This window comes from Phodopus roborovskii, unplaced genomic scaffold, assembly GCF_943737965.1.
Source record: "Phodopus roborovskii unplaced genomic scaffold, PHOROB, whole genome shotgun sequence".
Classification (NCBI taxonomy): domain Eukaryota; kingdom Metazoa; phylum Chordata; class Mammalia; order Rodentia; family Cricetidae; genus Phodopus; species Phodopus roborovskii.
This window is the reverse complement of record NW_026126514.1, coordinates 20,130,247-20,156,328: the sequence shown is the minus strand read 5'-3', so window position 1 is coordinate 20,156,328 and position 26,082 is coordinate 20,130,247. Positions and strand designations below refer to the sequence as shown.

The window sequence follows — 26,082 nt, the reverse complement described above, 5'->3', positions numbered from 1 at the left end:
CTGTGAGCTTATGGGGGTCAGTGACATTCAAACGACCACATGCACCAGCTGAGGGACATTTGCCTTGTTCCTCGTTTACCATAAGTGAAGCGACTAGTGGCATTTGTTTAGAAGTATATTTCTGGAATTTATTTATTTAATTAATTTTTAGGGGATGAGTAGGAGTGGAATAGCTGGGTTGCATGGTTATTGTCTGAGTTCTTTTTAAGAAACTGCTAGTTTGCCAACATTGCTGTTCAAAGGTCTCATCCAACAAGTGATGGGAAAGAGGTCCTGTGGCTCTTAGCTCCTCACCAACACTTAGAAATTTGAGGACATCGAAAGCATTAACACTTAGCATTTGCGTAAGCATAGAATGGTGTGGCATTGTGGTTTTGATCTGCCTTTCCCTGAAATGGTCATTAGTTTATGTGGTTCTTGGCTATCTGAAATCATCTTTTGTGAACCATCTTGAACCAATGAAGTATTCTGGCATAACAAATACCAAAGAGCATTTGCTGCTCTTTCAGAGGACTGGAGTTCGGATGCTAGCACTCATATTGGCTATAACTCTAGCTGAAGGGATCTAATGCCCTCTCCTGGCCTCCTTGGACATCTGAACACACGTGTGACTTTCACTCATACATACATACATACATACACACATAAGTAAAAATAAACCTTAAAAAAAAAAACAAATAAAAACCCAACAAATATCACAAAGTTAAGATGTTAAGGCAAATAATTTACTTGGCTCACAAGTTGGCGATGTGATCAGAGCTCGGAGACAACCTTCCTAAGCTGTGGACATTCAGCATCTGGGATCTGGAACCATCCAAAAACTGGTGCTTATGTTTGAAGTTGATGTGGCTTTCAAATGTGCTTTGGGGAAAACTGTTGGCCAGAACACCTTGGCACAGCCTCCGCACATAACTGCTGGTCTCCAAGAAAAGCATCCCGGAGAACGGAGTGGGAGCTCATGGTATGGCCGTGGCCTAACCTTGAAAGTCAGAGCATTAGTCCCACATGACTCTCTGGTTAAAGATAACTACTCTAGAAAAGGGGAGGACCTCAGCACCGAGATGCAAGAGGCTTGCACAAGCAGGTACATTGTGGAAGTTGTGATCTGCTACGTGTCTCCTCAAGCTTTTCACCCCTTGCCTTGGGTTTTAGTGTTCTTATCATTGAGCTAAAGTCTTCATATATTCTGGGATTTAGTTTTCTTTCAGTCTGAGGTTTGACTTAGGGTTTCATACTTTTTGCCATGAGGTCAAGTAAAGATGACTACTACTACTACTACTTTTTCTTCTCCTTCTTCTCCTCCTCCTTCTCCTCCTCCTTCTTCTCCTTCTTCTTCTTCTTCTCCTTCTTCTCCTTCTTCTTTTCCTTCTCCTTCTTCTCCCTCACCTCTCTCTCCCTCCTCCCCCCATCATTATGGAAGTAAAAACTTTTAGATGAAAATAACCTTTAAACTTTTAATTATGAAAATGCTAATATCGTTTTAGTAACCACTGTATTTTAAATATTTCAGAACACTATGGAGATTTCCTAGCACAATTTCAGATCACAATTAAGGTGAGGGTTCTTCTTTCGTTGTTTTGTGTATCATGTTTCCAAAGGAGTTTACCTACCATTAAGGGTGTGTGTGTTAGTTCATGTCTCTGTGTGTGCTCATGTGTGCTCACATGTGCATGTATTGGTATGTACTCATGTATGCGTGGCCGGAATTATTAGACTACAGAAGGATGCCAGGGTGGTGCCACCATCACACCCATTGTGCCATTGTCACTACGAAATCTTAATCCTTTCAGAAACTATCTTCTTATACTACCAGTCAGTCAACATGGGAAGTCCTTCCCTCCCTGCCTCTCTCTGTCCCTCCCTCTCTCCCTCCTTCTTTCCTTTCCTTCTGTTCTCTTTCATTCTTTGCAAGTTCACAGACAACACATACATTTATAAGTCTGTGCAGACAGCTCTAGGCTCTCTCTCTATGCCCCAGCTACCCAGCACCTTCTTCCCTCCCTTCCCTTCCCTTCCTCCTCTAGGTAGGGAGGAATCAGATAGGCTGCTTTGAATCTAGCCTCCCTACAGTCCTTAGAGTTGTTTTGGAACGAATCTGCTCAAAATGTTATCTTGTTGTAATCATATTCACACACCCCCAAATACAATTCCTTTAAGGAACTGGTGAACATTGGAGAAGATACCTTGCAAGAAATCAAGACTCTAATAGAGAAGCTGTATTACCGGGATGGAAGAATCGAGGCCATTAGTGCCTGGCTGCTGGGCGGCATCGAGAGGCTGCATCTCCTTATGTTGGAGGAATCTCCATCTGAAATTCTTCATAGAAAGTACCTTGAACAACTCGGTAATGTAGAACTTCCTGCTGCCTTGTAGTAGCTAGTGACATCGAAATAAGGGGCTCCCTGGGGACTGGTCACCAGAGGAAGGGGAAGGATGGTGGTTGTTGATGTTGAGCATCCCACCGAACACAGGTACTGACTTTGGGCTGCGTTTGTTGGAACACTTTTGTCAGTTCTTCCTTCCACGTGAACTAATTTTCAAGAGAACTAATCTTGAATCATCTTCATGATAAAAAGAAAATCCTAGATAATCCATCTTTGAGACAGGTTCTTACTGAGGATTCTGGTGCTTTAGTGAACTCAGGATCCTCCAGCCTCAACTTCCTGAGTGCTGGGGATTATAGGCATGAGCCACCACACCTGACTCAGAAACACTGTTTAAGTGTTCTATACTTTTAGATAATTGGAAAAACTCAAAAGAGCAACAGCATTTCATGCCATTGCCTCATGTGAATTCCATTTCCCTGCCTATATGACCCTACAGAAGCACAACCAAGTTCATTCATATATTACATATACCTGTGCTCTTATGCTACAAATTACAGAGTGGTGGCGACACAGGCCATGCGAACCTCCAAGTCTAGCACACTGACTATCTAACTTTATAGAGAAAACACTTAGAACTAGCAGGCTGACATTGGCATGCTGTTGTCTAATAACATGAGAGGCTCTTTTGGTAAAGCCAAGGTCACCCAGGCCGAGACACTGGGAAAATGAAGACAGACTTTGTTTCTAGGCCACACAATGGTGAACATGTATAATGAAATAAAATGAAAATCTTATTTTCATTACCAATGAAAAGGAAACTAGGGAAGAACATTCTTACTAGATAGTTTTCAAAAGTCGGTGGAGTGCTGAGGGACAAAACAGATTTCAAGCTCAGTGCTCAGGGTTGGAGAAATGTCTCAGTGGTTAAAAGCTCTTGCAGCTGCCCCACATTTTGGTTCCCAGCACATGACAGCGCCCCAATCATCTATAACTGCAGCTCCAGGAGATCCAATGCCTTCCTTTGGCACCAGACATGCATGTGGTGCACTTACGCGCATGCGGGCATACACTTGTACACATAAAATAAAAACAAATAAATCCTTAAAACAAGAACCTAAATAGTGAGCTATACTACTTTAGAGCCAATGAAACATTGCGGTGAGCAAGCATTTACTACCGCCTGTCCTGCTGAAGCTCTAAGATACCTGGGTAACTGTGGTGAATGCAACACTTCCTGCTCAAATGAGAGTCACAGTCCCCGTATAGAGCATGGCAGCTCCTCATCTAACGGGGGTCAGTAGTGTTTTTGGCATCGCCAGCCCTGAAATCTCTGTTGCAGTTCTGCCTGCTATCGTAGAATTACCCATTAGGTTGTAACTTGCCCATTGCTGATGCAGTAGGAAGAGAATCCGGATTCTTGGAAAATGCGTGTTAATTCCTGCGTATGCCAAAAGTGGGGCATAAGAAGTGTGGGCTTATCTAAGAGGCAGCTGGCTTGAAGAATCGTAAGCAGAGGCTCTGAAGTTGAGCTGAGATAGATCTGGGAGCAGATTGCTGTCTTGCCATAGCTCTGCCTATCTCTGCTCTCAGGGCATGGAGTAGAATGTGAGCTTTGAAGCCAGGCGGGCTCCTGCTGCTTCATACCCTTCCTCACATTCTCCAACCATAAAATATGAGCGACAGCAAATGGGAGTTACACAATATCAAATACGGACTGAGTGTCCATCAGTCTCTAGAATCTCCCACCGTCCCAGGGAAGTGAGTACCGTTTGGCCCTTGGATTATGCCACCATCTCACAGCCACCCATAGTCTCCAACTTTCTGGATTGTCTGCTGATCTCCAGAACCCCTGGACTGCTTCCAGGACAGCAGCCCTCTGCTGCCCACTCTTGGACATAATATGTCATTACAATCCTTCAGGCCTTAGTCTATGGAGTACTCCTAGGGCAAGAGAACAGATGGTTAGAATTAACGGATGGATCGCTTCTAGTCTTCACGGAAGTAAAGCTCTCTTATTGGATGCCGAGAGCACACAGGAATGTCAGTGACAGGCGCAGTTGTGAGCTAGTCAATAACCTCGAGTAGCTGGGCTGTGGGAGGTCAGTGGGCTCGCTAACTGGAAAGAGGAATGAGACGGATATCAGTGCTAGACGCCAGAATTCACCTGCACACTGTGATCAATTAACTTTTACCTTTTATGTTTTATAAGCAAAAACGTAATGAGAAACACCAGAACCAATACAGATTACTTTTAACTTATTAAAAATGTTTTGAGCCAAAGAGATGGTTCAGTAGTAAATGTCCTTGCCATCAAGGCTGACACTCTTGAGATGGATTCCCCAAACCTATGTAGACTCCTACATGTCATCCTCTGAACTCCACATTCATTGGGACACATGAGTGATAACCACTGCCCACCAATACACCCTTGCACACAAGCATGCATGCACACACACACACACACACACAGACTACAACTTTTTAAAGAACTTTTCATTATTTTTCTTTAATTACAAGTCAGAATGAAAATCAATCAAATTTAAATACACTCACAATCCCTTTCTTTATATTTATTTCTATTTTTAAATCAGCAGTCTCCTGTTTGGCATCTCAATAAATGACAAGTTTAGGCCAAACCTCCCTACCCATATGCCCCTCTTAGCCACACTGGTTTTCATTATGGCGGTACCACTTTCCGCTCCAGCCAACAGTAGGTGAGAGTTCCCCTTTCCCCACAGCCTTGCCAGCAATTTTCACTTGTCTATTGGTGACAGCCATTCTGACTGGGTAAGATACATCTCAAAGTAGTTTTGTTTCACATTTCCTTAGAGGCAAAGGATACTGAACACTTTTTAAAACTTCTTGGCCTTTTGTATGCCTTTTGAGAACTATCTGTTCAGTTAAATTTCCAAATCCCGAGTTGGGCGGTGGCAGCACACGCCTTTAATCCGGGCACTTAGCAGGCGGATCACTGTGAATTCAAGGCCAGCCTGGTCAGTAGCTCTCAAACATTTCCACAAGGAAGTCTGAAGGATAAATTCACCTTGAGGCTGCATCCCAGCCCAGTTCAACGGGCGTATCCAGGGGTGAGGTCAGGCATATTGTTTTTTAAATCTCTACATGGCTCCATTGAGCAGTCAAACTATTTACTAAACATGAGCAAAGTGGCTATGATATCGATACATTGTTTCTACAAGAGCAGACTGTAAAATGCAGATATTAAATATCCCTAACAATCTCTGCCTTTGGAGAATTGTAATATTTCTTTTTTAATGAGTCCTCCTTTTACATATACTTTTTTTGCTAGAATGGGACACAGGAAGGTAACTGCTAAAAACAGTTTTCAATGCAATGGGCCCAGAAGTGGCACTGATAATCCGACCCATCATTTCTCAGGTACAGATTATGTAATTAGCCACGTAAGGATTCTTGGAACAACTCAGGATTTTAGTGGACATTAATAACCACAAAACCTATGCAGGATACAAATAGAGTTGAAATTTTTTTTTCTTACAGAAAATATTAAAAAGAATAAAAAAAAGGTCCATTTTCCATCAGCCATCAGTGCTAAGAGGAACGCTAGGAGAAACGCCTTAATCCGGAACAGCAAATGACATAAGGAAACAACCTAGAGAACCACAGGCAATGTAAGTACACCTACAGTCATATTTTGCAGCATTAACATAAGTCTTCAAAGTTGCCATGGAGCAGAACCAGTGAGTAACATTTCAAACACTACACATGAATACACATGGCCAGATTATTAGACTAAGTGTCAACATTTTTATTTGTTTCCATGGCTGTGACAAGAGTCTGTCAAAGTCTTCAGAGTTTGAACAGGACAGCTTACCTATCCAAAACCAGCCACAGGGGAACAGTCTCTATATTCCTGTATTTCATTCTATCCCAGATACTTCTAGTTACAAGATCCTGACTCAGAAATGCCATGAATCAATAGTCTCTGAATCAATAAAATGTGGCATGTGAATTTTGTTTTAAGAAATAAAATACGAGAGGATGGGAGTATGTGCATTTATTCAGTAGACAACAGTGATATTAAGCTTAATACTTTACATTTTTAATTACTTTCCTACTCACTGTGGCAAAAAAGACAATTGTCAGAACACTGAGTTATTTTACAGTCAAACTCTTTATTGTTTTCCTCTTTACAGGAGCAGTAATCTGGACACATCTTCAACCAAACTGTCTATATATAAACAAAGAGCTCATTATATAAATTATGCTTTATTTTTGTAATAGTGCTAAAATACTGTTATTGGTGAAAATAAATAGATATTGACAAAGACATCTTTGTTTCTGTAATTGCCCTCACACCCCACCTATAATTCCTTATAGGTGAAAGCCAAATGCACAGCTTGCAAGCAGGAGTAACCATGATAAAAGGTATTCACAAAAAGCACAGCAACATGGCTGTTCGGACTGCCAGTATGACAGATAATATATGGATTGCACAGTACCATGATGCTGTGCCATTTCCAAGTCTAACCACAAGGTCTATTAAAGCAAAAGATAAAAAACAAGCATTGAGATATCCAGACCATCTTGTTCCCATGTATGACAGAACACTATTAATACATTTTATTTCCTCTTTACTTTCTTTTATTAAGAATACTTTTTAGGGTTTTTGTTTGTTTTTTTCTGTTTTTTTTTTTTTTTTTTTTTTTTTTTTTCAGTGTCCATTGGCCCCTTCTGAGAGTATCCGTGATGGTTCAGTAAATTTTGCAGTGAACAAATAAAACAGCGCTGGTGTAGGTACCAAAGCCAAAAGTGGTAGGTCGTGTTCAAGCCTGTCTGCTCTTGAGATGGAGACTATCCCATAGGCGTGCAGCAGCCAGTGGCTGAAGAGGACAATGAGTCTTTTCTTCCTGACCAGAAGATCATAGCAGTTCTGTGTGACCATGTATGAGAAAGAAGAGAAACACAGATTAGTACAACTCTGCTAGACCACTGGTCTTCACGTACACTCATGGCCCAGGACTCTGAATGCTTCAGCTAAAAAGGACTTAAGAACTGCCCCATTGACCCAGGCTAGCCACCACACTGTCCAGATGGTCACAAAGGCCTTCAACAGCCACACTTAGCTTAGAGCCCATCTCTTGGTCTTCGCCTACAACACCATTCCCTTGGGGAACATGAGCTTTTTTGCAAAGACATGAACTGCAAGAGCAAGTCCACAGTGTATGCTCTCCACACCCATGTCCACTGCAGCCCCATAAACTTCACCTTCATGTCTCCCACGTTTCCAGTATCTTCCCTCTGAATGCACTCAAGGTAACAGAAATAACTCACTAAAATTATCTGATTTCTTTCCACCTTCAGTGCCTTGTGATAACATGGAGAAACTCAAAGGGTCAAATCAATATAAAAGTAACATCTAAATGCGCTAATAAACACAGTAATAGGGAATTTGCAGTGGGTTATTCTTCATCTGTTTCTTTCAGTTAAATGAATCATAGGCTCACCTAGACTGGGCATGTCTTTCTCTGGGCTCAGAGTACCACACTCAACTCCTGAGAACAGAGCTAACTGAAGGATACAAACATCTTATAGAGCAGACGCATGAAGACAGACAATCGAAGGAGTTACTAGATGCTCTCAAAGAGCATTGCTCATTCATAAACTTGCATATTGTATTCAAATATTCCAACATCACTTGATATTTTCCTGGCTGATGAAAGTCAAAATTAATTTCCTGTCTTCTCTGATTAATCCAATTGCAATGCTGATTAAAGATTACAAAGGAAAAATGAGGCTGGTCTACAAACCAGGCAAGCTGAGTAATCACCATCAAATCATTCCATTCAATTCCTCCATTATCATCTCTACCTAAAGCCACTATGAGTTTCAGGTACGGCCTCATCTCACATAGTCACCATGCATTAGAAAGAGAGACACCAATAACCATCTCTTAAAAGAGTCAGCTTGTTTTCTCTAGTGTCCTTTTCAACATAAGAAATTTGAGAAAACGCACATGTTGACTGCTGTGAGCAGCAGATGCTCAGTACAGCATGGAAGGGTCTATGAATTTGGCTCTTAAATTCTTGGGAGTTCTGTTTGTGACAGAGCTTTGTAATCAGAGCTGTGAAGGTACTTGATGGAAATCATGTAAAGGTGTTGTCTTAAGATAGTTAGAATCTGAAAGCCACATAATTGGAAAGACATTTACAAGAGATGTACAAAACATTGATTAAAACTTTTATGAATACATCTGTCTTAGTTAGAATGTCAAACATATGATTTTTTTTCTTATTTACTGCTCATACTGTAAACCGAGAATACCTTAGTTCCTCAAAAATAAAGTATTTAAAAATGTGATGGCAGGCTGTTCTACTTTACAATAACAACCTACCTACCAACAAATCAAAATACATATTTTTGACCAAAAATGAAAACATAATTGGGCTGAAGATGGTTCAGCAGGTGAAGGCAGTTGCCACCAAGCCCAACAACTTGAGTTCAAAAACCAGGACGCAAAGTGTAGAAGAAGAGAACTGAACCACCCTCCACACATACACGGAGGCTTTTGGGCACATAAACAAAAGGTTTTAATAAAATAATTTAAATATACTATAACAAAATCAAAGCAACATATACAATGTAAAATTTTTTAAAACTAAGGTGCCTAGTTTTATGTCAACTTGACATAAGCTAGAGTCATATCCAGCTTAGGGCATTGATGGGAGATATCATTCTGTAAATAGGTTTCTCTTATTGGTTAATGAATAAGCACTGTTGGCAAATAGGAAGGCAAGACAGGTGGAAGTAAGATGCAATGAGGATTCTGGGAGATGTAGGAGGGAGGAGTTGAAATGTAGGATGAAGAGGAATAAGAGGTCCCGACCCTCTCTTTGGTATGATAAGACCATGTGAAAACACTTAGATTGATAGAAATGAGTTAATATTTAAGACAGAGCTAGCCAATGAGAAACACTGGTAACCAGCCAACAGTTTCATAATTATTTGAATTATGTCTCTGCCAGTTTATTTGGTGCTGACGAGGCTCAGGGACCAGGCTGTCCAGAAAGACTTGTAACAAAATGGTGCCTGCAACATGGATACTAACAACTTCCACTTAAAACTTAACAAAATCTTTAAAAAGGATTTTAAAAACAAAAGAACAGAGACAAGCAAGCCTTCCTGGTAGTAGCATTTTTCTCAGGCAGGCTCTGTTTTGCTAGACACAAGCAAAGACTTGCACTGCTCCTTTAAGGGAGATTTCCTGACTCGGCATAAGCAGAAAAAACTGCAGGGCACTTTTAAGAGGCCCTGCTAACAACTAAATAGTGTGTACAACAGCTGGCAGTGGCAGTGACCACATCTCCAAGCCAGCAACATGCCGCTTGACGGCAGCATACACCAAGGCAGTGAGCACAGCTCTCACTGCTGGCGGTAAGCGTACCCCATCATCGTGGATAGACGGCAGCTAAAACAGCTGCTGCTTTAATTTTACAATGCTGTTTAGCAGATAAATGACTTGTGGCAAAAAAAAAAAAAAAAAAAAAAAAAAAAAAAAAAAAAAAAAAAAAAAAAGCTCACAGAGAAACCTGTGAAACTCAGAAAATAAAAAAATAAAACAAATAGAGAAAACACACAGAGTCTGGATACTGTAACTATAATGCTGTCTTTAAATTGTTTGTTTGCTAAAGAAAGAGCTACAGGTGCTAAAATACATTTGATTATCAATGCTCTTAAATTAATCCAACACATATATTTTAAAAATGCTTTGACTTCAAAATTTAAGTCTAAGGACAGATTACTGGGGAAAAGAATTTCTATTTTTGTTTCTGGGAGTGGGGGGTGGGAGGTGGGGGAGCAGAGCTGTGGATTCCTTCCAGACTAACATGGTTTGATAAAGCAAGACCACTGAAACAGTGTCCCAGGTGGCTCAACATTCAAAACAGCTGGGACAATGCAGCCTTGCAGACTACAGCCAGGATATCTGCAATCTTCTTAGGATTCCCATGGTATTACGGCATCACCATCCAGCAGGAAGCAGTTTGGAAAAAACGACGCCCAAATTCCCAAATATTGTTTATAAATGTTTGTTTTCATCTAAATGGAGTTGGTTATAAATGGTTAATGATCACAACCAATCTCTTTTAAAGGTAAAAAAGGGATTATGGTATAGAAATGAATACTTTGTTTTGAAATGGATTTTCATTTATTGACATAAATTTAAGGTAAATTTTGTGATGTGTATACTTCTCCTCTTGTTTAGGTATTGTGTTTATATAGCTCATTTAAAAATGTAATATATAAATTAGTACAGATTACAGATAGTTACCTGTAATAGTCAAAACTTATAGTTAGGTTTGTTAGGTTTTTATAGATATACAGAGATATATTTCAATTGGATAGGTATTCTTCAAACCTTTCAAAGACCTACAGAATAATACATTTAAAATGGTAGGGTTTTTCTGAACAGTGAGGCACAACTGCTCCTGGCAACACCAACTGCATCAGAAAGAAAGATGTACATGGAAGAAACTCATTATGGACTTCGCTTCCAATATGGCAAGATACTGCTCTTCTGGACTGTTTGACTTTATAATGTATAAACTGGACATGCAGGACCTACAGAAAAGTGACTGCTGATTCAAGATGGACATTGCTACAGAGTTCCTGCTTCATGGAAGAGTCTGCCAGACAGTCTGCAGGACACAGCGAAAAGTGACTGACAAACTGCCAACACAGGTGAGACTGTTTGAAATTTCCTACTTTGGTCTATGGGCTGAAGATGGATGCCCCAATTTACAGAAGAACTTTGGATGATTATCTGGGTAGTGAGTTGTTCTATCATTTGTAGAGTTTATATATTATCCTTCTGTGGTCTTTGATGGAGTTGAAGACAGATAGTTATGGTTATAGTTTTCCTTAGGATTAAAGATAAGCTACATATAAGACTTTAAACCCTCAAAGATAGGATACATGATAGAATATTTTCTTTAATTCCTGATAATGTTAATGGACAAAATATTGTTAACTATAGTTCTTATTTGATAACTGTTTTGTTATATATTTTACTATGTTAAAGTTAAAGCCCTTCTTTTTATTTTTGACAGAAGAGATGATGGGAGATGTCATTCTGTAAATATGTTTCTCTTATCAGTTAATGAATAAAGCACTGTTGGCAAATAGGAAAGCAAGACAGGTGGGACTAGGAGGCAAGGAGGATTCTGGGAGATGTAGTAGGGAGGAGTCAAAATCTGGGATGAAGAGGAGGAAGAGGTCTGGATCTTGTCTCCATTAAGATAAGACCATGTGGAAACACTTTGATTGACAGAAATGAGTTAATATTTAAGACAGAGCTAGCCAATAAGAAACACTAGTAACCAGACAACAGTTTTATAATTAACATATCGTCTCTGTGAGTTATTTGGGGCTGACGCAGCAGTGGGACCAGGCTGGCGGGAAATACTCGTAACAGGGCACTTTCTTAAATTGATGGGGGTGAACCCAGCCCACTGTGGTGTTGCCATCATCCCTGGGCTGGTGGTCCTCAGTTCTATAAGAAAGCAGGCTGAGCAAGCCATGGGGAGTAAGCCAGTAAGCAGCACTCCTCCATGGCCTCTATATCAGCTCCTGCCTCCAGGTTCCTGCCCTGTTCGAGTTCCTGTCCTTCTTTCAATGATGAACAGTGATATGAAAGTGTAAGCCAAATAAACCCTTTCCTCCCCAAGTTGCTTTGGTCATGGTGTTCCATCACAACAATAGTAACCCTAAGGCAATACTAAATACAAAAGGTTTATCACAAGAAGCCAATCAGAACTAAAGTACTAGTATCAATGTAATCAACAAAAAAGATACTGCAGGGCAAAATCATCCAACTCAAGCATGAGATTGAGAGAGAAATGCAGCTGGTATGGAATGAATAATTATGGACATTTCTAGTAAAATGCAGTTTAAAATCAGTTCTGTGTGTACTAAAACATTTCTGTGTGTCTTTCAAATAGCATCAATGAACTTTAATGTGTTGATAATTGCGTATCTGCTTCTATCAGGGTAAATTATGTTACACTATTTTCTTCATCTTGTTGGATAAGAGCACTGACTGCTTCCCTGATCTCCCAAGGAAAGATACAATGCAGCCCACATAACCTCTCAGAAAATTAACTAAGGAGGTACAAGTGGCATCGATTAGCCAAGGACCACTGAACCACTGAGCATCCTTACCACATCATATGCATTATCACATTCAATTATCAATATTTATTTAAAGGAAAAAAAGAAAAACCTAAAGCTGCATAACAAAGAAAACCCAATTTCCTACCTCTATTTCAGAAGCAGACATGTACACAGCCAGAGTAACCAAGGATAACACTAATATAATGTAGGGGAAGGCATAATCTGGAAAACAAACATAGATATTGCATTAGAAACTAAGAGATTAAAGCATCAGATATAACACAGCTCTTAAATTCCTTCTCAGCCACTGCGGAGACCTGAGCCCTATCACCCTGAGGCGGGAGATTATAAATATTTTTTGCCTTCTGGGCCACACAGTCTCCATCTCAACTCCCCGATTCAACAGATGAGGCATGCAAACAGCACAGAACACATGTGAATGAGTGGCTCGGCCTCTGTCCCAACAAAATTTCATGAACAATAAACTGTGAGTTTCATGTAATTTTCACACAATAAACATTGTCTTTGAATTTTTTAACCTCTTAAAGATGTAACTGTACCACACACCTATGAGAAGCTAAGAGCTCTGAGCCAGCTGAAGGATTAATTGTGAAGGGTCAACTGCTCTCCCACATATCTAGAATGCTGCTAGTAGCTACACACCAAGCTACAGAACTGGGAACACTCAGTTTTATGCTGCATGCTTCAGGAAGGGAATCTTGTTGAGAAGACCACACATAAGAGTATCTCAGCTTTCACAGTCTTTGCAAAAGTTTATTTGTCATCAAACTTTTAGTTAATACTAAATTCCTAGGAAAATTCTAGAAAATTCCTAATTTCAAACACAATATAGCAATAATATCTTAAAACTTTTGCCTACAAAACATTACAGTTTCCCCTTTCCTACTATGTTTAAATGTATAGCATACAAAATAGGCAAACTGAGAAAAATACCCTGAGTTATTTCTATAAGATTACTTCAAAATAGCTTCAATTTATAACACTTGCAATTATTCTACAAAGCACTCTGGAACAAGTTAAAACATTAATTGTGGATGCAGTAGCCAGAAGCCTCAATTACCAATAGGCCTGATCAATTTAGTTTAGAACTGAGATATTATCTATAACTTTTTATGATAGTGATTGTGTCCTCAAAACAAAAACCAAACAAAAAACTCACTCACTTAAAGTACACCTAAATAACATTGCTAACATAAGTGGTTACGATTTGGTAAGAGAGCTCCAACTTCCAGGGTCAGATAGTTACTATCTGGGTAGGCACAGGACTGAGAGGTCCTTAAGTGCTAGGATGTAAAGTAACCTGAGATCTTGTGCACCTGGGTCAGATATAGATAACACCTGAAATACTGGCTGAAGAACATTCTAAGCCAGAAGTGTGTTACTGACCACTTCGCAAGCATTCCCAGACCCTTCCTCCCTGGGCCATCTGACCCATGTACTGTGCTCACACTTGATATAGCTTAAAAAAACAAAAACAAAACAAAAAAAAAAACTTATTCCCTCCCCCCCAAATCATGATTTTGGTATGAGCCCTCTGTGAGTAATGCAGGAGACTGCAAATGAATTACAACAATTTGATCCTCTGAATATGAGTAGAGTCTTGTTAGCAAATTTTTCAGTCTAATGCTTCTCCAACAGATCTAGTGTCATACTTTATATACTATTATAAAATTTTCACATAAATTGTAAAAATACTTTCACATAAATTGTAAAAATACTTAGGATGCAATACTATCTGGCTGTCTCCCAGAGTTAATATTCCAAACCATTTCTGATTTTCCAGAGCTTTCCTCTTTCTTCTAGTTCCTAAGAGCTCCAACATAGCAGCACCAGAAGTTAGGCTAAAGGAATTAGACAACTATTTTTAATTGTATTTCTTAATTTGTGTAATTCCAGGACAAAACAAAACAAAAACAATACACAACACCCAACCCTGCTTTTGGGTGAGGGAGGAGGTTTTCCTGACTTAGACACACAAGGACAGAAGAAATAGAACACTAGACATTAGCAGGGGAGCCAGGTGGGCTAGGGCAGCAAGGCTTCTGCAGGAGCAGTAAGGAAACTATATGGAGGGCTCTGGCTTCCCAGGGAGACCCCAATCTTCTTCCATGTAAAATGATGCATTCTCATCATACTCAAGCAGGGGTACCACCAGGAACAGCAATGCTGGGTCCTCTGCTGTCACCTCATCTTCATGAGTGGCCAGGCATCACATGATCAGGGGATGGGTTTGGCTGGAGAGTATCTGGGAATCCTCAAGCAAGAAGCCAGAAAAAAAGCAGGGCGACATCCTTTGACATCATTGTAAACCTCAGCCTTCTATGGGGTCCAGCCCTTTGGCTGTCAAACAGCTGTCTCAAAGTGCCCGGTCCTTCATGATCTATTCCACATTGGCCTGAAGGTGCTTGCTAATACAGCAGGATGAAGACATAAGCCTAGCAGAGACGATCACTTCCTCAACCTTTTTACCCAAGACATCATCTTCCATGAGTGTGCAGACATTCTCAAACTCCACCTTGCTCCCTTCCTCTTCCTCCTCTTCCTCTAGTAACCCAATGCTCCTTGGTCATGGAGGCCAGCCTCCTCCCATCAAACTCCTTGGCTGCTACCTCCAGTACTTGCCTATGAGTCATGATTTAAACAATTTTCAAGAGCAGTTGGCCAGGTCCTCTTTGCTCTCACCAGAGTGTACAGACTTCATTTCCCTTCATGCAAGACACATGCTGACAGAGAAGTCATCTCCAGACTGAGAGAGACCACTGCTTAGCGGACTCTTCAGGGATTCCAAGCTTCTGATTCTGAGAATGCCTGGCAGAATCACTTATGGTTCTTTGTTGTTTGGAAGCTCAGAGACAAGCTCAAGGCACTTCCACTCAATGCTTTTGTGGAAATTTTCAAGATTTTGCTCTATTAGAGCATCCTGGAAGATGTTGAGGGACAATCCTCAGTCAACAAAGACACAAATATAACCTAGATATGTGGGCATCAACTCATCATGGCTGCCCATGATGAGCACATGGTGAACACGTAGAAGTTCCTTTATTATATGTTCAGTTCATTCCCAACCCTTGTGTTAACTTTATTACCTGTTTTAGTGAACCCTACATTGAAATGGCCCTGCAGTCCTGGCATCCATCACTGTTTAGGTTAGTCCATCAGGCTCAGTTTACTGCAGGCATCTCCAAGCAGATCTCCAGCTTTTCTTTCTGACAGTGCATGGTGTTAGCAAGTTATCTCTCTAAAATGGAAATCTGATCATGCCACCCTTTTACCTAAATCTTTGTAAGGTCCCTATGGGCAGATTGAATAAGAATGTCTGCCACCAGCTCACGTTTGAATGTTTGGTTCAGCCGATGGTGCTACTTGGGAAGTTGAAGAGGTGTGGCCTTGTGGGAGGAGGTGTGTCACTGGAGGCTGACTCTGGAGTTTAAGGACTCAAGCCATTTCTCCTCGACTCTCTGCTTCCTGCTTGCAGTTTGAGATGTGAGCTCTCAGCTGTTCTTGCCACTGTTTCTACCACATGCTGTCATAATTCCCTTCCTCAATGGACTCCTACCCCTCAAGAACCTCCAATTTCTTCTTCCAGTTTCACTTTCACCTGGAACCAGATTACATTACCAAGTCGTATAATCCCCACCCCTACCCGCTCCTGGGCCAAAAAGCTTTTCCTCCGCTTCTTGGAAGACTTCTTAGAAGAAACACTACGGAACGTGCAATGGCTTTGGAAAATGGAAATGTATTAAAAAATCCCCTCCAATGTTTCCTCAGCTGTCTGGAAGGGGTCTGCTTTGTCTCCTAGAGGTATGTTTGAGCCTTATAATGGTGATTTACATCTTGTTCTGAGACACAATTCAATCTCAAGAGTTGCTAAATGAATGGCTATCTTAACAAACTTTCTTTTAACTATGTATAAAAGATTTTTATAAGGGACCTTAGAAATCTAAGAAAACAATACTTATTGCCAACATAAATTTTTATCATATATATATATATATACACACATACATATATATATGTATATATATGTACTTTTTAAACTTTTATGCTCAGAATTTCAGAATTTTAAAATCTTCTAGTTAAGTTACAAACTTCAGTCTCATCTTGTTGAGAAACTCTATTCCATTGTGTTTTTAATAGCACTATGTTTCAGCAAAGACACTAAGGCCTGCCTTCAAAGATTAAAGGATGACTGTAAAGAAAAAGCCGTATATCACGTCAGTTGGGATGAGAACACTGGCTTTCTACTCATCATACTTACACAAGAGGCCTCCACCAACCGCCTGCAGCACAGTCAGGATGGGGAAGAAGTAAAGTGCAGCATAAATGCTTTTGAACCGCTCAGACTTCCCCAGCCCACAGGCAATCTTCTTCACCAGGAGAGGCCGCAGCAGCATCATCAACACCAGGCAGAAGGCGTAGTACACAAACACGATGGTGTATCTGCAAAAGGAGGAATGGACCGAGCTATGTTTAACACACTTCTACCCTAGATGTTCTTAAATCAAAGTTCTGAAAAGAAGGTTGAAAATGCTACTAAGTCTGCACATTAAGACACTCAGATTGATGAAAGGGGGGACAAGAATCTCTCTCTCTCTCTCTCTCTCTCTCTCTCTCTCTCTCTCTCTCTCACACACACACACACAGTTTTTTTGTTTGTTTAAAAATACCTCAAAAATCCTAAAGATGGTGTTGGAGGGAAGGCTCAGCATTTAAGGGTATTTGCTGCTTTTGCAAAGAACCTGGGTTCAGTTCCCAGCATCCACAAGGGAGCTCACAACCCTCTGTAACTCTAGCTCTAGGGGATCTGACACCTTCTTGTAGCCTTAGCAGGCATGGTACAAATGTGGTGTACAGACACATGCAGGCAAAACACCCTTACACATAGAACAAAAGTAAATACATATTTAAAAGCCATCTTTACAATGTTCATCTACCTTAAAACTTTTTACTTCTCTGGAGGGGAGGGGAGTTACGCATGTCTGTGTGCAGGCATGTGTGCCCATGCACGTACCAGTGAAGGCCAGAGGTTCATGTGGGTATCTTTTGTTTACCCTATTTTTTTGAGACAGGGTCTCTAATTGAGCCTGGAGCTCAGTGACTGGCTACAGTGGATAGTTATGGAGCCCCTGGCATCCTCCTGTCTCAGCCTACCTGAACTGGTATTTTAGGCCGTTTCACCCAGCTTTCTATATTAGCAATGAGGGATCTGAATCCACGTCCTCACTTACACCCACTGAGCCATTCCCAGCTCAAAATGCTTGTAGACCCAGAAGTTTAACTTGAAGAAATATATCAGAGAAACCATCCAGAATAAACAACAAACAAAAAAAGGGGTACTTTTCATTTCAAAAAAGAAATGTACTTTTCATAATTTAGGTTAGCAGTTTGAACTATGGATTTGATTTGAATTTGACTTATAAAGATTACTTATACCAGAGAGATGGCTAGTAGTTAAAATGATAGAACGCTCTTGCAGAAGACCCAAGTTCAGTCCCAGCACCCATGCCAGGCATCTTACAACCACCTGTAACCTCACCTCTATGGAACCTAGAACCCTCTCCTAGCCTCTATGGCACCCCCGCACACACGGCATACATTCACACAGACATCAATACACATAAAGGTAAATCTTTTCTAAAGAATCGTTGTTATTATGTATACATGTGTCATGGTGTGTGTATTAACACTTCCAACTGATTTACGCCCTAACAAAAGTGACAGGACAAGAGAAGGTACGACAGCTTGAATCACCCAGAGAAGATTCTGAAATATGTAATTAACTTCATCAGACCAAAACAAACTTTGTGGTCTCTTACATGACCACCTATAACTCAATTACTTTTAGCTGACATGGATAGCCATATCTGAACTCTACCCCATGTATTTGTTATGTCCACCCTGAATTAAAGAAATTCTACAATTCCCATTAATTTATTTATTATCATTCGAATTTTAAAAGACAACAGAACTAAAAATAAGAGCAGCTGTTATGTGCACAGAAAGAGGACTTGGGGAACCCATTTGCCATTTTCCGTCAAATTTGACATTTTTTATAATAAATACCATTTATGTGACGAGTAGTAAATGAGCTAGATTTAATTTTAAATGAGTACATATCTTAGTTAAATGATATTCCATTCTGTTCTTAAGTTTTCTACATATAAAAAGATCACATTCAGCCAGGTGGTGGTGGCACACACCTTTAAGCCCAACACTCTGGAGGCAGAGGTAGGCAGATCTCCATGAGTTCTAAGCTATCCTGGTCTACAGAGCGAATTCCAGGACAGCCAGAGATACATAGAGAAATCCTATCTCGAAAAGCCAAAAAAATTAAAAAAAAAAAAAAAAAAATCAAATTCTACAAGTTCTTAGTATAGTGTATAACAAAACAAAACAAAACAAAACAACCACAGATAACTGAAGCAGGGTTACAGCTCTATGATTCAATAAGTCAACAGAGGACATTATTAGTTTTGATGAAATGCAGTTATACAGATGCATGCCCTTTGATGGTCATAAAGCTTGGCAGTAAAAGTGATTTTCATTTTTCTATATCTGGACTTGAGAATCACTTTTTATGTGCACATGTGTCCATGTGTTTGACAATTTACTATTAAGAAATTGGTTGTGGGCCTGGAGAGATGGCTCAGCAGTTAAGAGCACTGGCTGGTCTTGCAGAGGACACAGATTTGATTCCCAGCTCCCATAGAACAGCTCACAACAACCTGCAATTCTAGTTTCGGGGGTCTGATGCCCCTTTCTGGTCTCCATGGGCAACAGGCACACATACAGTATATATATATATATATATACATGTAGACAAATATCTGTACATATAAAATAAAGGATAACAAAAGCCTTTAGAAAAACAAAACAAAACAAAAAACCTAATCAAAACTAATTTCCTGGAGCACATTATTTAGTAGAAACTTGTTCCAATTGAGTAAGTTTACTCCAAAAAAAATAAATAAATAATAACTTTTCTATTCTACCCATAGCAAGAAAAATATACCAACTTGCCAATAATTTAAAGAAACTCTAAAATGGAATAGCATGCTATAGTGCACAGAATCTTATGAACTTCCTTTTGAAAACAGCATCCTGGGCTGGCAAGATGGCTCAGGACATAAAGATGTTTGCTACCAAACCTCATGGCCTGTGTTTGATCCTTAGGACCTACATGATAGAGGGAGAAAACTAACTCCTGCAAGTTGTCCTCTGACCTCCACACACGTGCTGTGGCATGCAGATACATTCATATACATAAACTATAGCAACCTGATGAAGATTACATTCATTTGCAAAACCACAAGAAAAAAAAAAGAAAAAAAAAAAGAAAGAAACACTAACCCAAATACTCAAACAGTAATGACAGTTACTACTGAACACCTGCATTTGCAGGACACACAACATCTAATACACATGGAGTAAATTAATCCTCACAGCAACCTAGGAGGTATCATTCCCATTTACCAATGAAAAACATGGAATCATATGGCATTGTTAACATACTCATGTTAGCGTAACAGATCTACCTACAATTTAAATCCAGGCTCTATTTGTTTTCAGAGCCTACATTTACTTCCTGTATGTCAAAGATTGCAACTCTATTGTATATCCCCAAAAGGAATAACCTCTTTTTAAAAAGTCTAGGAAACATAGAAAACATATAAATATCTATGTGTGCATTGTTTTTAAAATCAAAAAAAAATACTCCCCCTTCTATCGCTAAGTTGTACTGGGCTGATGATACAGTTTAGTGGTAGAGCCTTAGCATGCCAGAGGTGCTGGGCTTATTCTCTAGCACAAGACTCTCTCTCTCTCTCTCTCTCTCTGTCTGTCTCCCTCTGTCTCTGTCTTTCTCTCTGACTTTCTGAGCATGGTAGTACATACCTGGCATCCCAATACTTAGGAGGCCAAGGCAAGATAACGAGACTTAGTGAGACCATGTCTTAAAAACAAACATAATGTTTCTTCCTATATACTATATGCCTTCAGAGAAGAAAATAATTTCTACTATCTCTTCCTGCACCAGAAGTTTACAATTGATCTGTGGAAATCAATGGAATCTACAATCGTTCTTTTTCAAAGGTCTTGGTTATATACTTACAGAGGGTAGACTGCTTCATGAGTGCAGTGCACCGTAGTGACATAATCTGGACTCGGGTTGTACAGCATCGTGTACCAATCGGAAAGCATCAGTACTCGGCAGGAGCGGATGTAAAGGACGCCCACTGGATCACTCACCAGCAAGGTGATGATAGCTGCCATACTGCACTCAAACAGCGCAGTGATGTGCTGGAAAAGCGCACTGGAGCTGGAGAAACAGGGAGCACAATCCCAGAGCAATGTCAATGCTTCGGTCAGCCAGGCGTACGGTCCACAATACGGGGAGAAATGTGTGGAAAACCACATGCTCTCTACCACCAGCTCTGGAATTATGTCATAAAACTTCCATTCCCAGGACTCTTTGTCAGTCCACTCTCAGTTCTCATTTCTCAACCATACCACACTCACGTCTGCCTCCACAGTGCCAGGCAGCAAAAAGAGCTCGGAGAAAGTAAAAAGACCAAAGCAGGAAAAAACTCACAAGAGCAGAGGGAAAGAACTACAAAGGCAGAGACAGCTAAGGAAGAATCTGTCTCCCCATCCCTGTAGAAGGACCAGGCACACACACACTTGTCAGGAACCTCATTCTGGCCTCCACCCACTGTCATTATTACCTTCCCTCCTTTACAAGCCATACCTCGACCGCTTCAGCTCACATTACCATCCCTCCATCGTTTTTATGCCAAAACTGTTTTAGCATTTCTTTTTAAGACTTTTAGATTCTATTAAGCATAATTTCTCTTCCCAGTCTTTGTGACTCTAGATGTTGACAACAGAGTATTTCCCTATATCTCTAAGATGGATTGATAGTATCATCATGTACCTATCCATCTTCTCTACTTCTCTCTCTCATCCTTCGATCTTCCAAAGATAAAATACACTGCTCAATAAATGTATTAACAGTGCATTAGTCAGCTCTAATAATTATACCAGGTCGTTAGCACTAAATTAAGTTACAAAGTATTTGTTCTAAAACAGTAACAGCTTGTGATCCTAAGCAATTTTTTGCAGAAACTCAGTATCATCTTTGAGAAGTAATATTCTTTATCAGAGTGTCATTAAGACTTACTAAGATGTGTCCTACCATGGCTTTCTCATTTCAAGAAAAAACAGTAGAAATAAAAAAGAAAATCAGGTTGCCTCCTTTGAAACAAGTGAAGAGTAATTGCTCTTCTAAAGGACAGTCAGGCTGAGGGTGTAGGCTGGCAGACGACTGTGTACTCAGCATCACAACATGTGATCAACACTGGTCCATTCAGATACAATCAGGATGTGTTTACCTCTTTTTCCCCGAGTACCATTCAATGAAGAACCAATGTAGAACAAGAGGAAGCATCGCCATAAATCCAAGATACAGCCAGTCATAAAGTTCGGGGGATTCTGTGCAAGGCTGGCAGTATTTCTGTGCATTTGTTCTTTGTCCTCTTGGGCACACCTACAGCATGTAAAAACATTGCTTAATACACAAACAGTACTCTAGGATCATCCTATAAGGGATCCCACTGCCTTACACACAAACAGTTGATGGGAGATGTCATTCTGTATATATGTTTCTCATACTGGTTAATGAATAAAGCACTGTTGACCAATAGGAAAGGAAGACAGGAGGGACTAGGAGACAAGAAGAGGAAAGAGAAAGGAGGAGTCAAGATGGAAGACAGAGAGAGCAGAATACCGGCGGGCTCTCTCTCCAGTAAGATAAGACCATGTGGAGATTAATAGAAATGGGTTAATAATTAAGACAGAGCTAGCTGATAAGAAATTAGTACCTGGCCAACAGTATTATACCAAATACAGAGTCTCAGTGTGTTAATTGGGGCTGGCGCTGCGGTGGGACAAGACCAGGCGGCGGGCGGAAAAACCTTACTCCTTATAAACAGTATTCTAGGATTGTCCTATAAGGGATCCCACTTTATTTTAACCAGTTTAGTATTTATTTGTAGCTTTTAGAAATTAAAAAAGAAAATCCGTAAGCAGAATAAAAAGAAATCTAAAATGAAAAACACTTCAAGAGATCCACATCACCTGTGCTGTCTGCAAAATGCTCAATAAAGACCCTTCCTATTTAATTGCTAAAACAGCTAACTACTATTCAGTAAAAACAAAAAAAAAAAACCTTGTTAGTAACATCATATAAATATTATTGCAGAAGTGTTCTAGAGTTGTCATGTTAACTGACTGTACAAAACACTTTGATAAATCATTAAACAGTAATTAGACATTATAAAATATTTTAGTATCTGTGATTATCAAGGAAGATTTAATATAGTTATCAACATGTCAATATAAACAAGGCTCTTATTAATGCCACATTCTTATACACTCAATGAATATATTTAAAACAAAAAATTCTACATGCAAAAGGTTTCCAAAGTAAATAGGTCTTAAAATAAAATAATATTAACATAGGACTTACCCCACATTCTCCATAGATTTCATTTGAGCCGTTTTTAAATAATAGGGTCTTCCCACAGTAGAGTCCAAGGCATGCTGGTTGAATATCGACAGCTTTTTAAAAACAAATGCCAGTATAGTAACATCTTTTGTGATTATAAATAATAATAACCTAATAACAGCTGAACTAATTGGCAGAAATATGTAATCACCCTTAAAAAACATGTAATAGACAAGTCTTGGTGCATTTATTTTTAAATTCTTTCACACTGTTTCACACTGTGACATTACAGAAAATGATACTTGCATTTTGCTGTTCACCCTGAGCCTCATATTGGTCTTCATCCTAGCCCCAGGCACCTACCCCTGAATCTTGCCGGTTCCAGGAAGCAGTCCCTATCACTAGACTTTGCAGTATCATTGATTATAAGGTCATACACTTTTTTTTTTTTTTTTTTTAAACATCACTGATAGAGGGCCAAAGAGATGGGCTCTGGTAAAAGCACTTGACAAGCAACCTGAACTACCTGAGGAGTTTGATTTCTAGAGCTCATGGTAAAAGGGGAGGACTCCAGGAATTTGTCATCCTCCATGTGCATGCTCTGCAGGCACTCCCCAGTGCCATGCATATCATATAATTTTAAAAATTAATTAAAAGAAATCAATGACAGGTCAATATTCTTCATTTTGCCCAGCTGGGACACTAGTCACACACAGAGACATTCTTTGTCCATAACAGAATACATTAACAGAAAGGCGGAAGGAGAGAATTTCAGAACAGAGGTAGGTCTTTAAGAAAAATTCACCCCACATAAAAGCAATATCCTAGGTTTTATCATTTTTGTTGAGGACAGGGGTAAATTTCACCAATGCTAGCACTGAGCTTCTGAACAATTACCAGAGAACCACTGCCTTGCAATTAATTTCTTAAAGATATGGGAAAATAAATAACAGCTCTTTTAAAAACAAAACCCTGCGGACCCCCACATCATTCTGGACCTTATCCAGGAGAAATTACTGAAGGCATCTTTAGAACCAACAACACCCGGTTCTCTTCCCTGCTCAATGACCATACATGCAGTATGCTGCTCAAGGGCCATGAAGGTCCTCACAGGACCATGGCAGTGTGACTGTTCACTCTAAGAATCTGCCATATACCATGAAATGGTTCAAATGTAGGAATGGCCTATGTAGGAATTTACACTTTATTATTATCACTGAACAATAATTTCCTCAAATCTTCCATTATTCTCAATGCAGAGATTCTGGTTACAAGGGCCTTTCTCCCTTCAAATTCCTGTAGACTTGAGGTGTTTTGTCCTTACATTTTTTGAGGGAAAACAGAAAAACAGTCTAAAATATCATGTTTGATATTTTCAGTTTTATCAAGTACTTGACATCTTTATTTGCCCATCTTCCTTATTTTAGGATATTGTTTGTTATTATTATAGTATTATGTTTTTATGTCATGTGTGTTTTGCCTGCATTTACATCTGAGCACCAGGTACCTGCTTGGATCAGAAAAAGGATATCTGATCCTAGGAAATTGGAGTTGCAGAGGGTCCTGAGACTCTGTTGGGTGCTGGAAATCAAACCCCAGTGGTCAGGACGAGTAGCAAGTGCTCTTAATCGCTGAGCCATATCTCCACCCCTTGACATCTTTTTTTTTTTTTTTTTTTTTTTTTTACAACAACTGAATTGTAATGAACTATAAATACATGAAATGAATTGTTCCAGGTTTTCTGAGAAGTTAGGGCACTGAAAGCCTCTTCTCAAAGGGCTTTGCATCTAAAAGATCTCAAAACCAAGGCCTGAAAATCAGTGCAACAAACAAAAACAAAGCTCATGTACCTAACAACAAGAATCTGTACAATCACCTTTCTCAGCCTTTTGTGAATGGCTAAAATGTTGAGCTTGTTTTTTGTTTTCTACAAACGTTTGCCCCTTGCGAAGGGCTCTAGTGTATTTTCGTTTGATGCCTGGTGTAGTGGTGCACACCTTTAAACCCAGCAAGCACTTGGGAGGCAGGTGGATCTCTGCCTTCAAGGCCAGCCTGGTCTACAGAGCGAGTTCCAGGACATGCATGGCTACACAGAGAAACGTTGTCTCGAAAAACTACGGCAACAAAAAACAAATAAACAAAATTGACATTTGCGGGGAAAAATCATATGTGACAATTTGCTTCTGCTTCTTTGCCCTTCACTAATACCCGCACTTCTAATTCTAAAGTCAACCATCAGGAACGCCCTCCTGGACAAGAAACAAAGGGATGAACGAAATAACACAGGAAGAGCACAACAAAGCCTCGACCCTTCCTTCTGCACACGGCCCCGCGCTCATCTCCAGCCATTCGGAAGCCGACCGTCCCAATCCCGGGAGAAGTCAAAGCCGGAGCACCGCTCAGCAAAGGACGGAGGCTGCGCTCCAGGTCAGAGCTGTCGGCCGGAGGCGAGCCGGAGACGACAATGTGGAAAAACAGCAGACGCGAAGACAGAGAACCCCCCGCAGCCTAAACGACCACTTACCCATTGGCCACGCTAGGTTCTCCAAAGAAGCCCGGGATTCAGCCGGTTGGAACGCAGCGCCCCAACATCCGGGCCACAGCGCTCCGCGCCTCGCCGCCTCCCGCTAGCCTGGAGATCGATCGCAGTGGAACCCCGCCCCGGCTACATTAGGCTCCGAGTCCCGCCCCACCGCCGCCTTCTCCGCTAGGCTGAGACGCACTTTGCGGACTATCCGGCCTAGGATCCCAGGTGCCTATTCTCCTAGACCAGGTTCGGAAGCGTCGCTGTCGCTTCCGGGTCTGAGCTCAGAGGCTCCACCCTTTCCGGATCCAGACCCATCGGGCTTCGTCTGGGCCAGGGCAGGAACCGAGGTCCGGCCTCCAACCCGGTCTAACCTACACCGCCTGGAGCGACTCCTAGACGGGACCCTGAGGTCACACCCCAGTTTCCTAGATAAGGCTTAGTAGCCCCGCCCCCGTCGGGTGAGCCAGGCTGAGGCCCCGCCCCTGCAGCATGGTCAAGCCCTGGAGCCTCCGTGGGCGGGCTAGTCTTAGCCCCGCCCCCTTCGCGTGTCTAGTCTC

General features: G+C 40.6%; 2 protein-coding genes across 3 annotated transcripts in view; one reads left to right on the top strand and one right to left on the bottom strand.

The window, feature by feature from the left end:
* Positions 1-2,373, top strand: part of Ccdc175 (coiled-coil domain containing 175) — a 49,400-nt gene extending 47,027 nt beyond the window's left edge. The window contains exons 18-19 of the mRNA XM_051196058.1: positions 1,511-1,554; positions 2,158-2,373. Of these exons, the coding sequence (XP_051052015.1) occupies positions 1,511-1,554; positions 2,158-2,373 (260 nt within the window). The remainder of the gene's footprint in view (positions 1-1,510; positions 1,555-2,157) is intronic.
* A 4,639-nt stretch (positions 2,374-7,012) lies between these two features.
* Jkamp (JNK1/MAPK8 associated membrane protein) lies at positions 7,013-25,704 on the bottom strand. 2 transcript variants are annotated; one of them, XM_051195976.1, is made up of 7 exons: positions 25,523-25,704; positions 23,020-23,111; positions 21,884-22,038; positions 20,605-20,811; positions 16,753-16,934; positions 12,619-12,695; positions 7,013-7,236 (listed from the first exon to the last, which is right to left on the bottom strand). In XM_051195976.1, exons 1-7 carry the CDS (start codon positions 25,524-25,526, stop codon positions 7,018-7,020), a joined length of 936 nt encoding a protein of 311 aa, XP_051051933.1. In that variant the 5' UTR covers positions 25,527-25,704; the 3' UTR covers positions 7,013-7,017. The 2 variants fall into 2 exon arrangements, with proteins under 2 accessions (XP_051051933.1, XP_051051934.1); XM_051195977.1 differs by having other exon boundaries at positions 23,020-23,093.
* Between the last annotated feature and the right edge of the window lie 378 nt (positions 25,705-26,082).

Bases quoted from the DNA above. Each gene is read 5' to 3' on its own strand.
- Jkamp (XM_051195976.1), bottom strand. The intron at 20,812-21,883 runs GTAAACACATCC...CTGTTTCTCCAG, and splicing joins TGGTACTCGGGGAAAAAGAG to CTCCAGTGCGCTTTTCCAGC. The intron at 12,696-16,752 runs GTAAGTATGATG...TTTGTTTTCCAG, and splicing joins GGTTGGTGGAGGCCTCTTGT to ATTATGCCTTCCCCTACATT.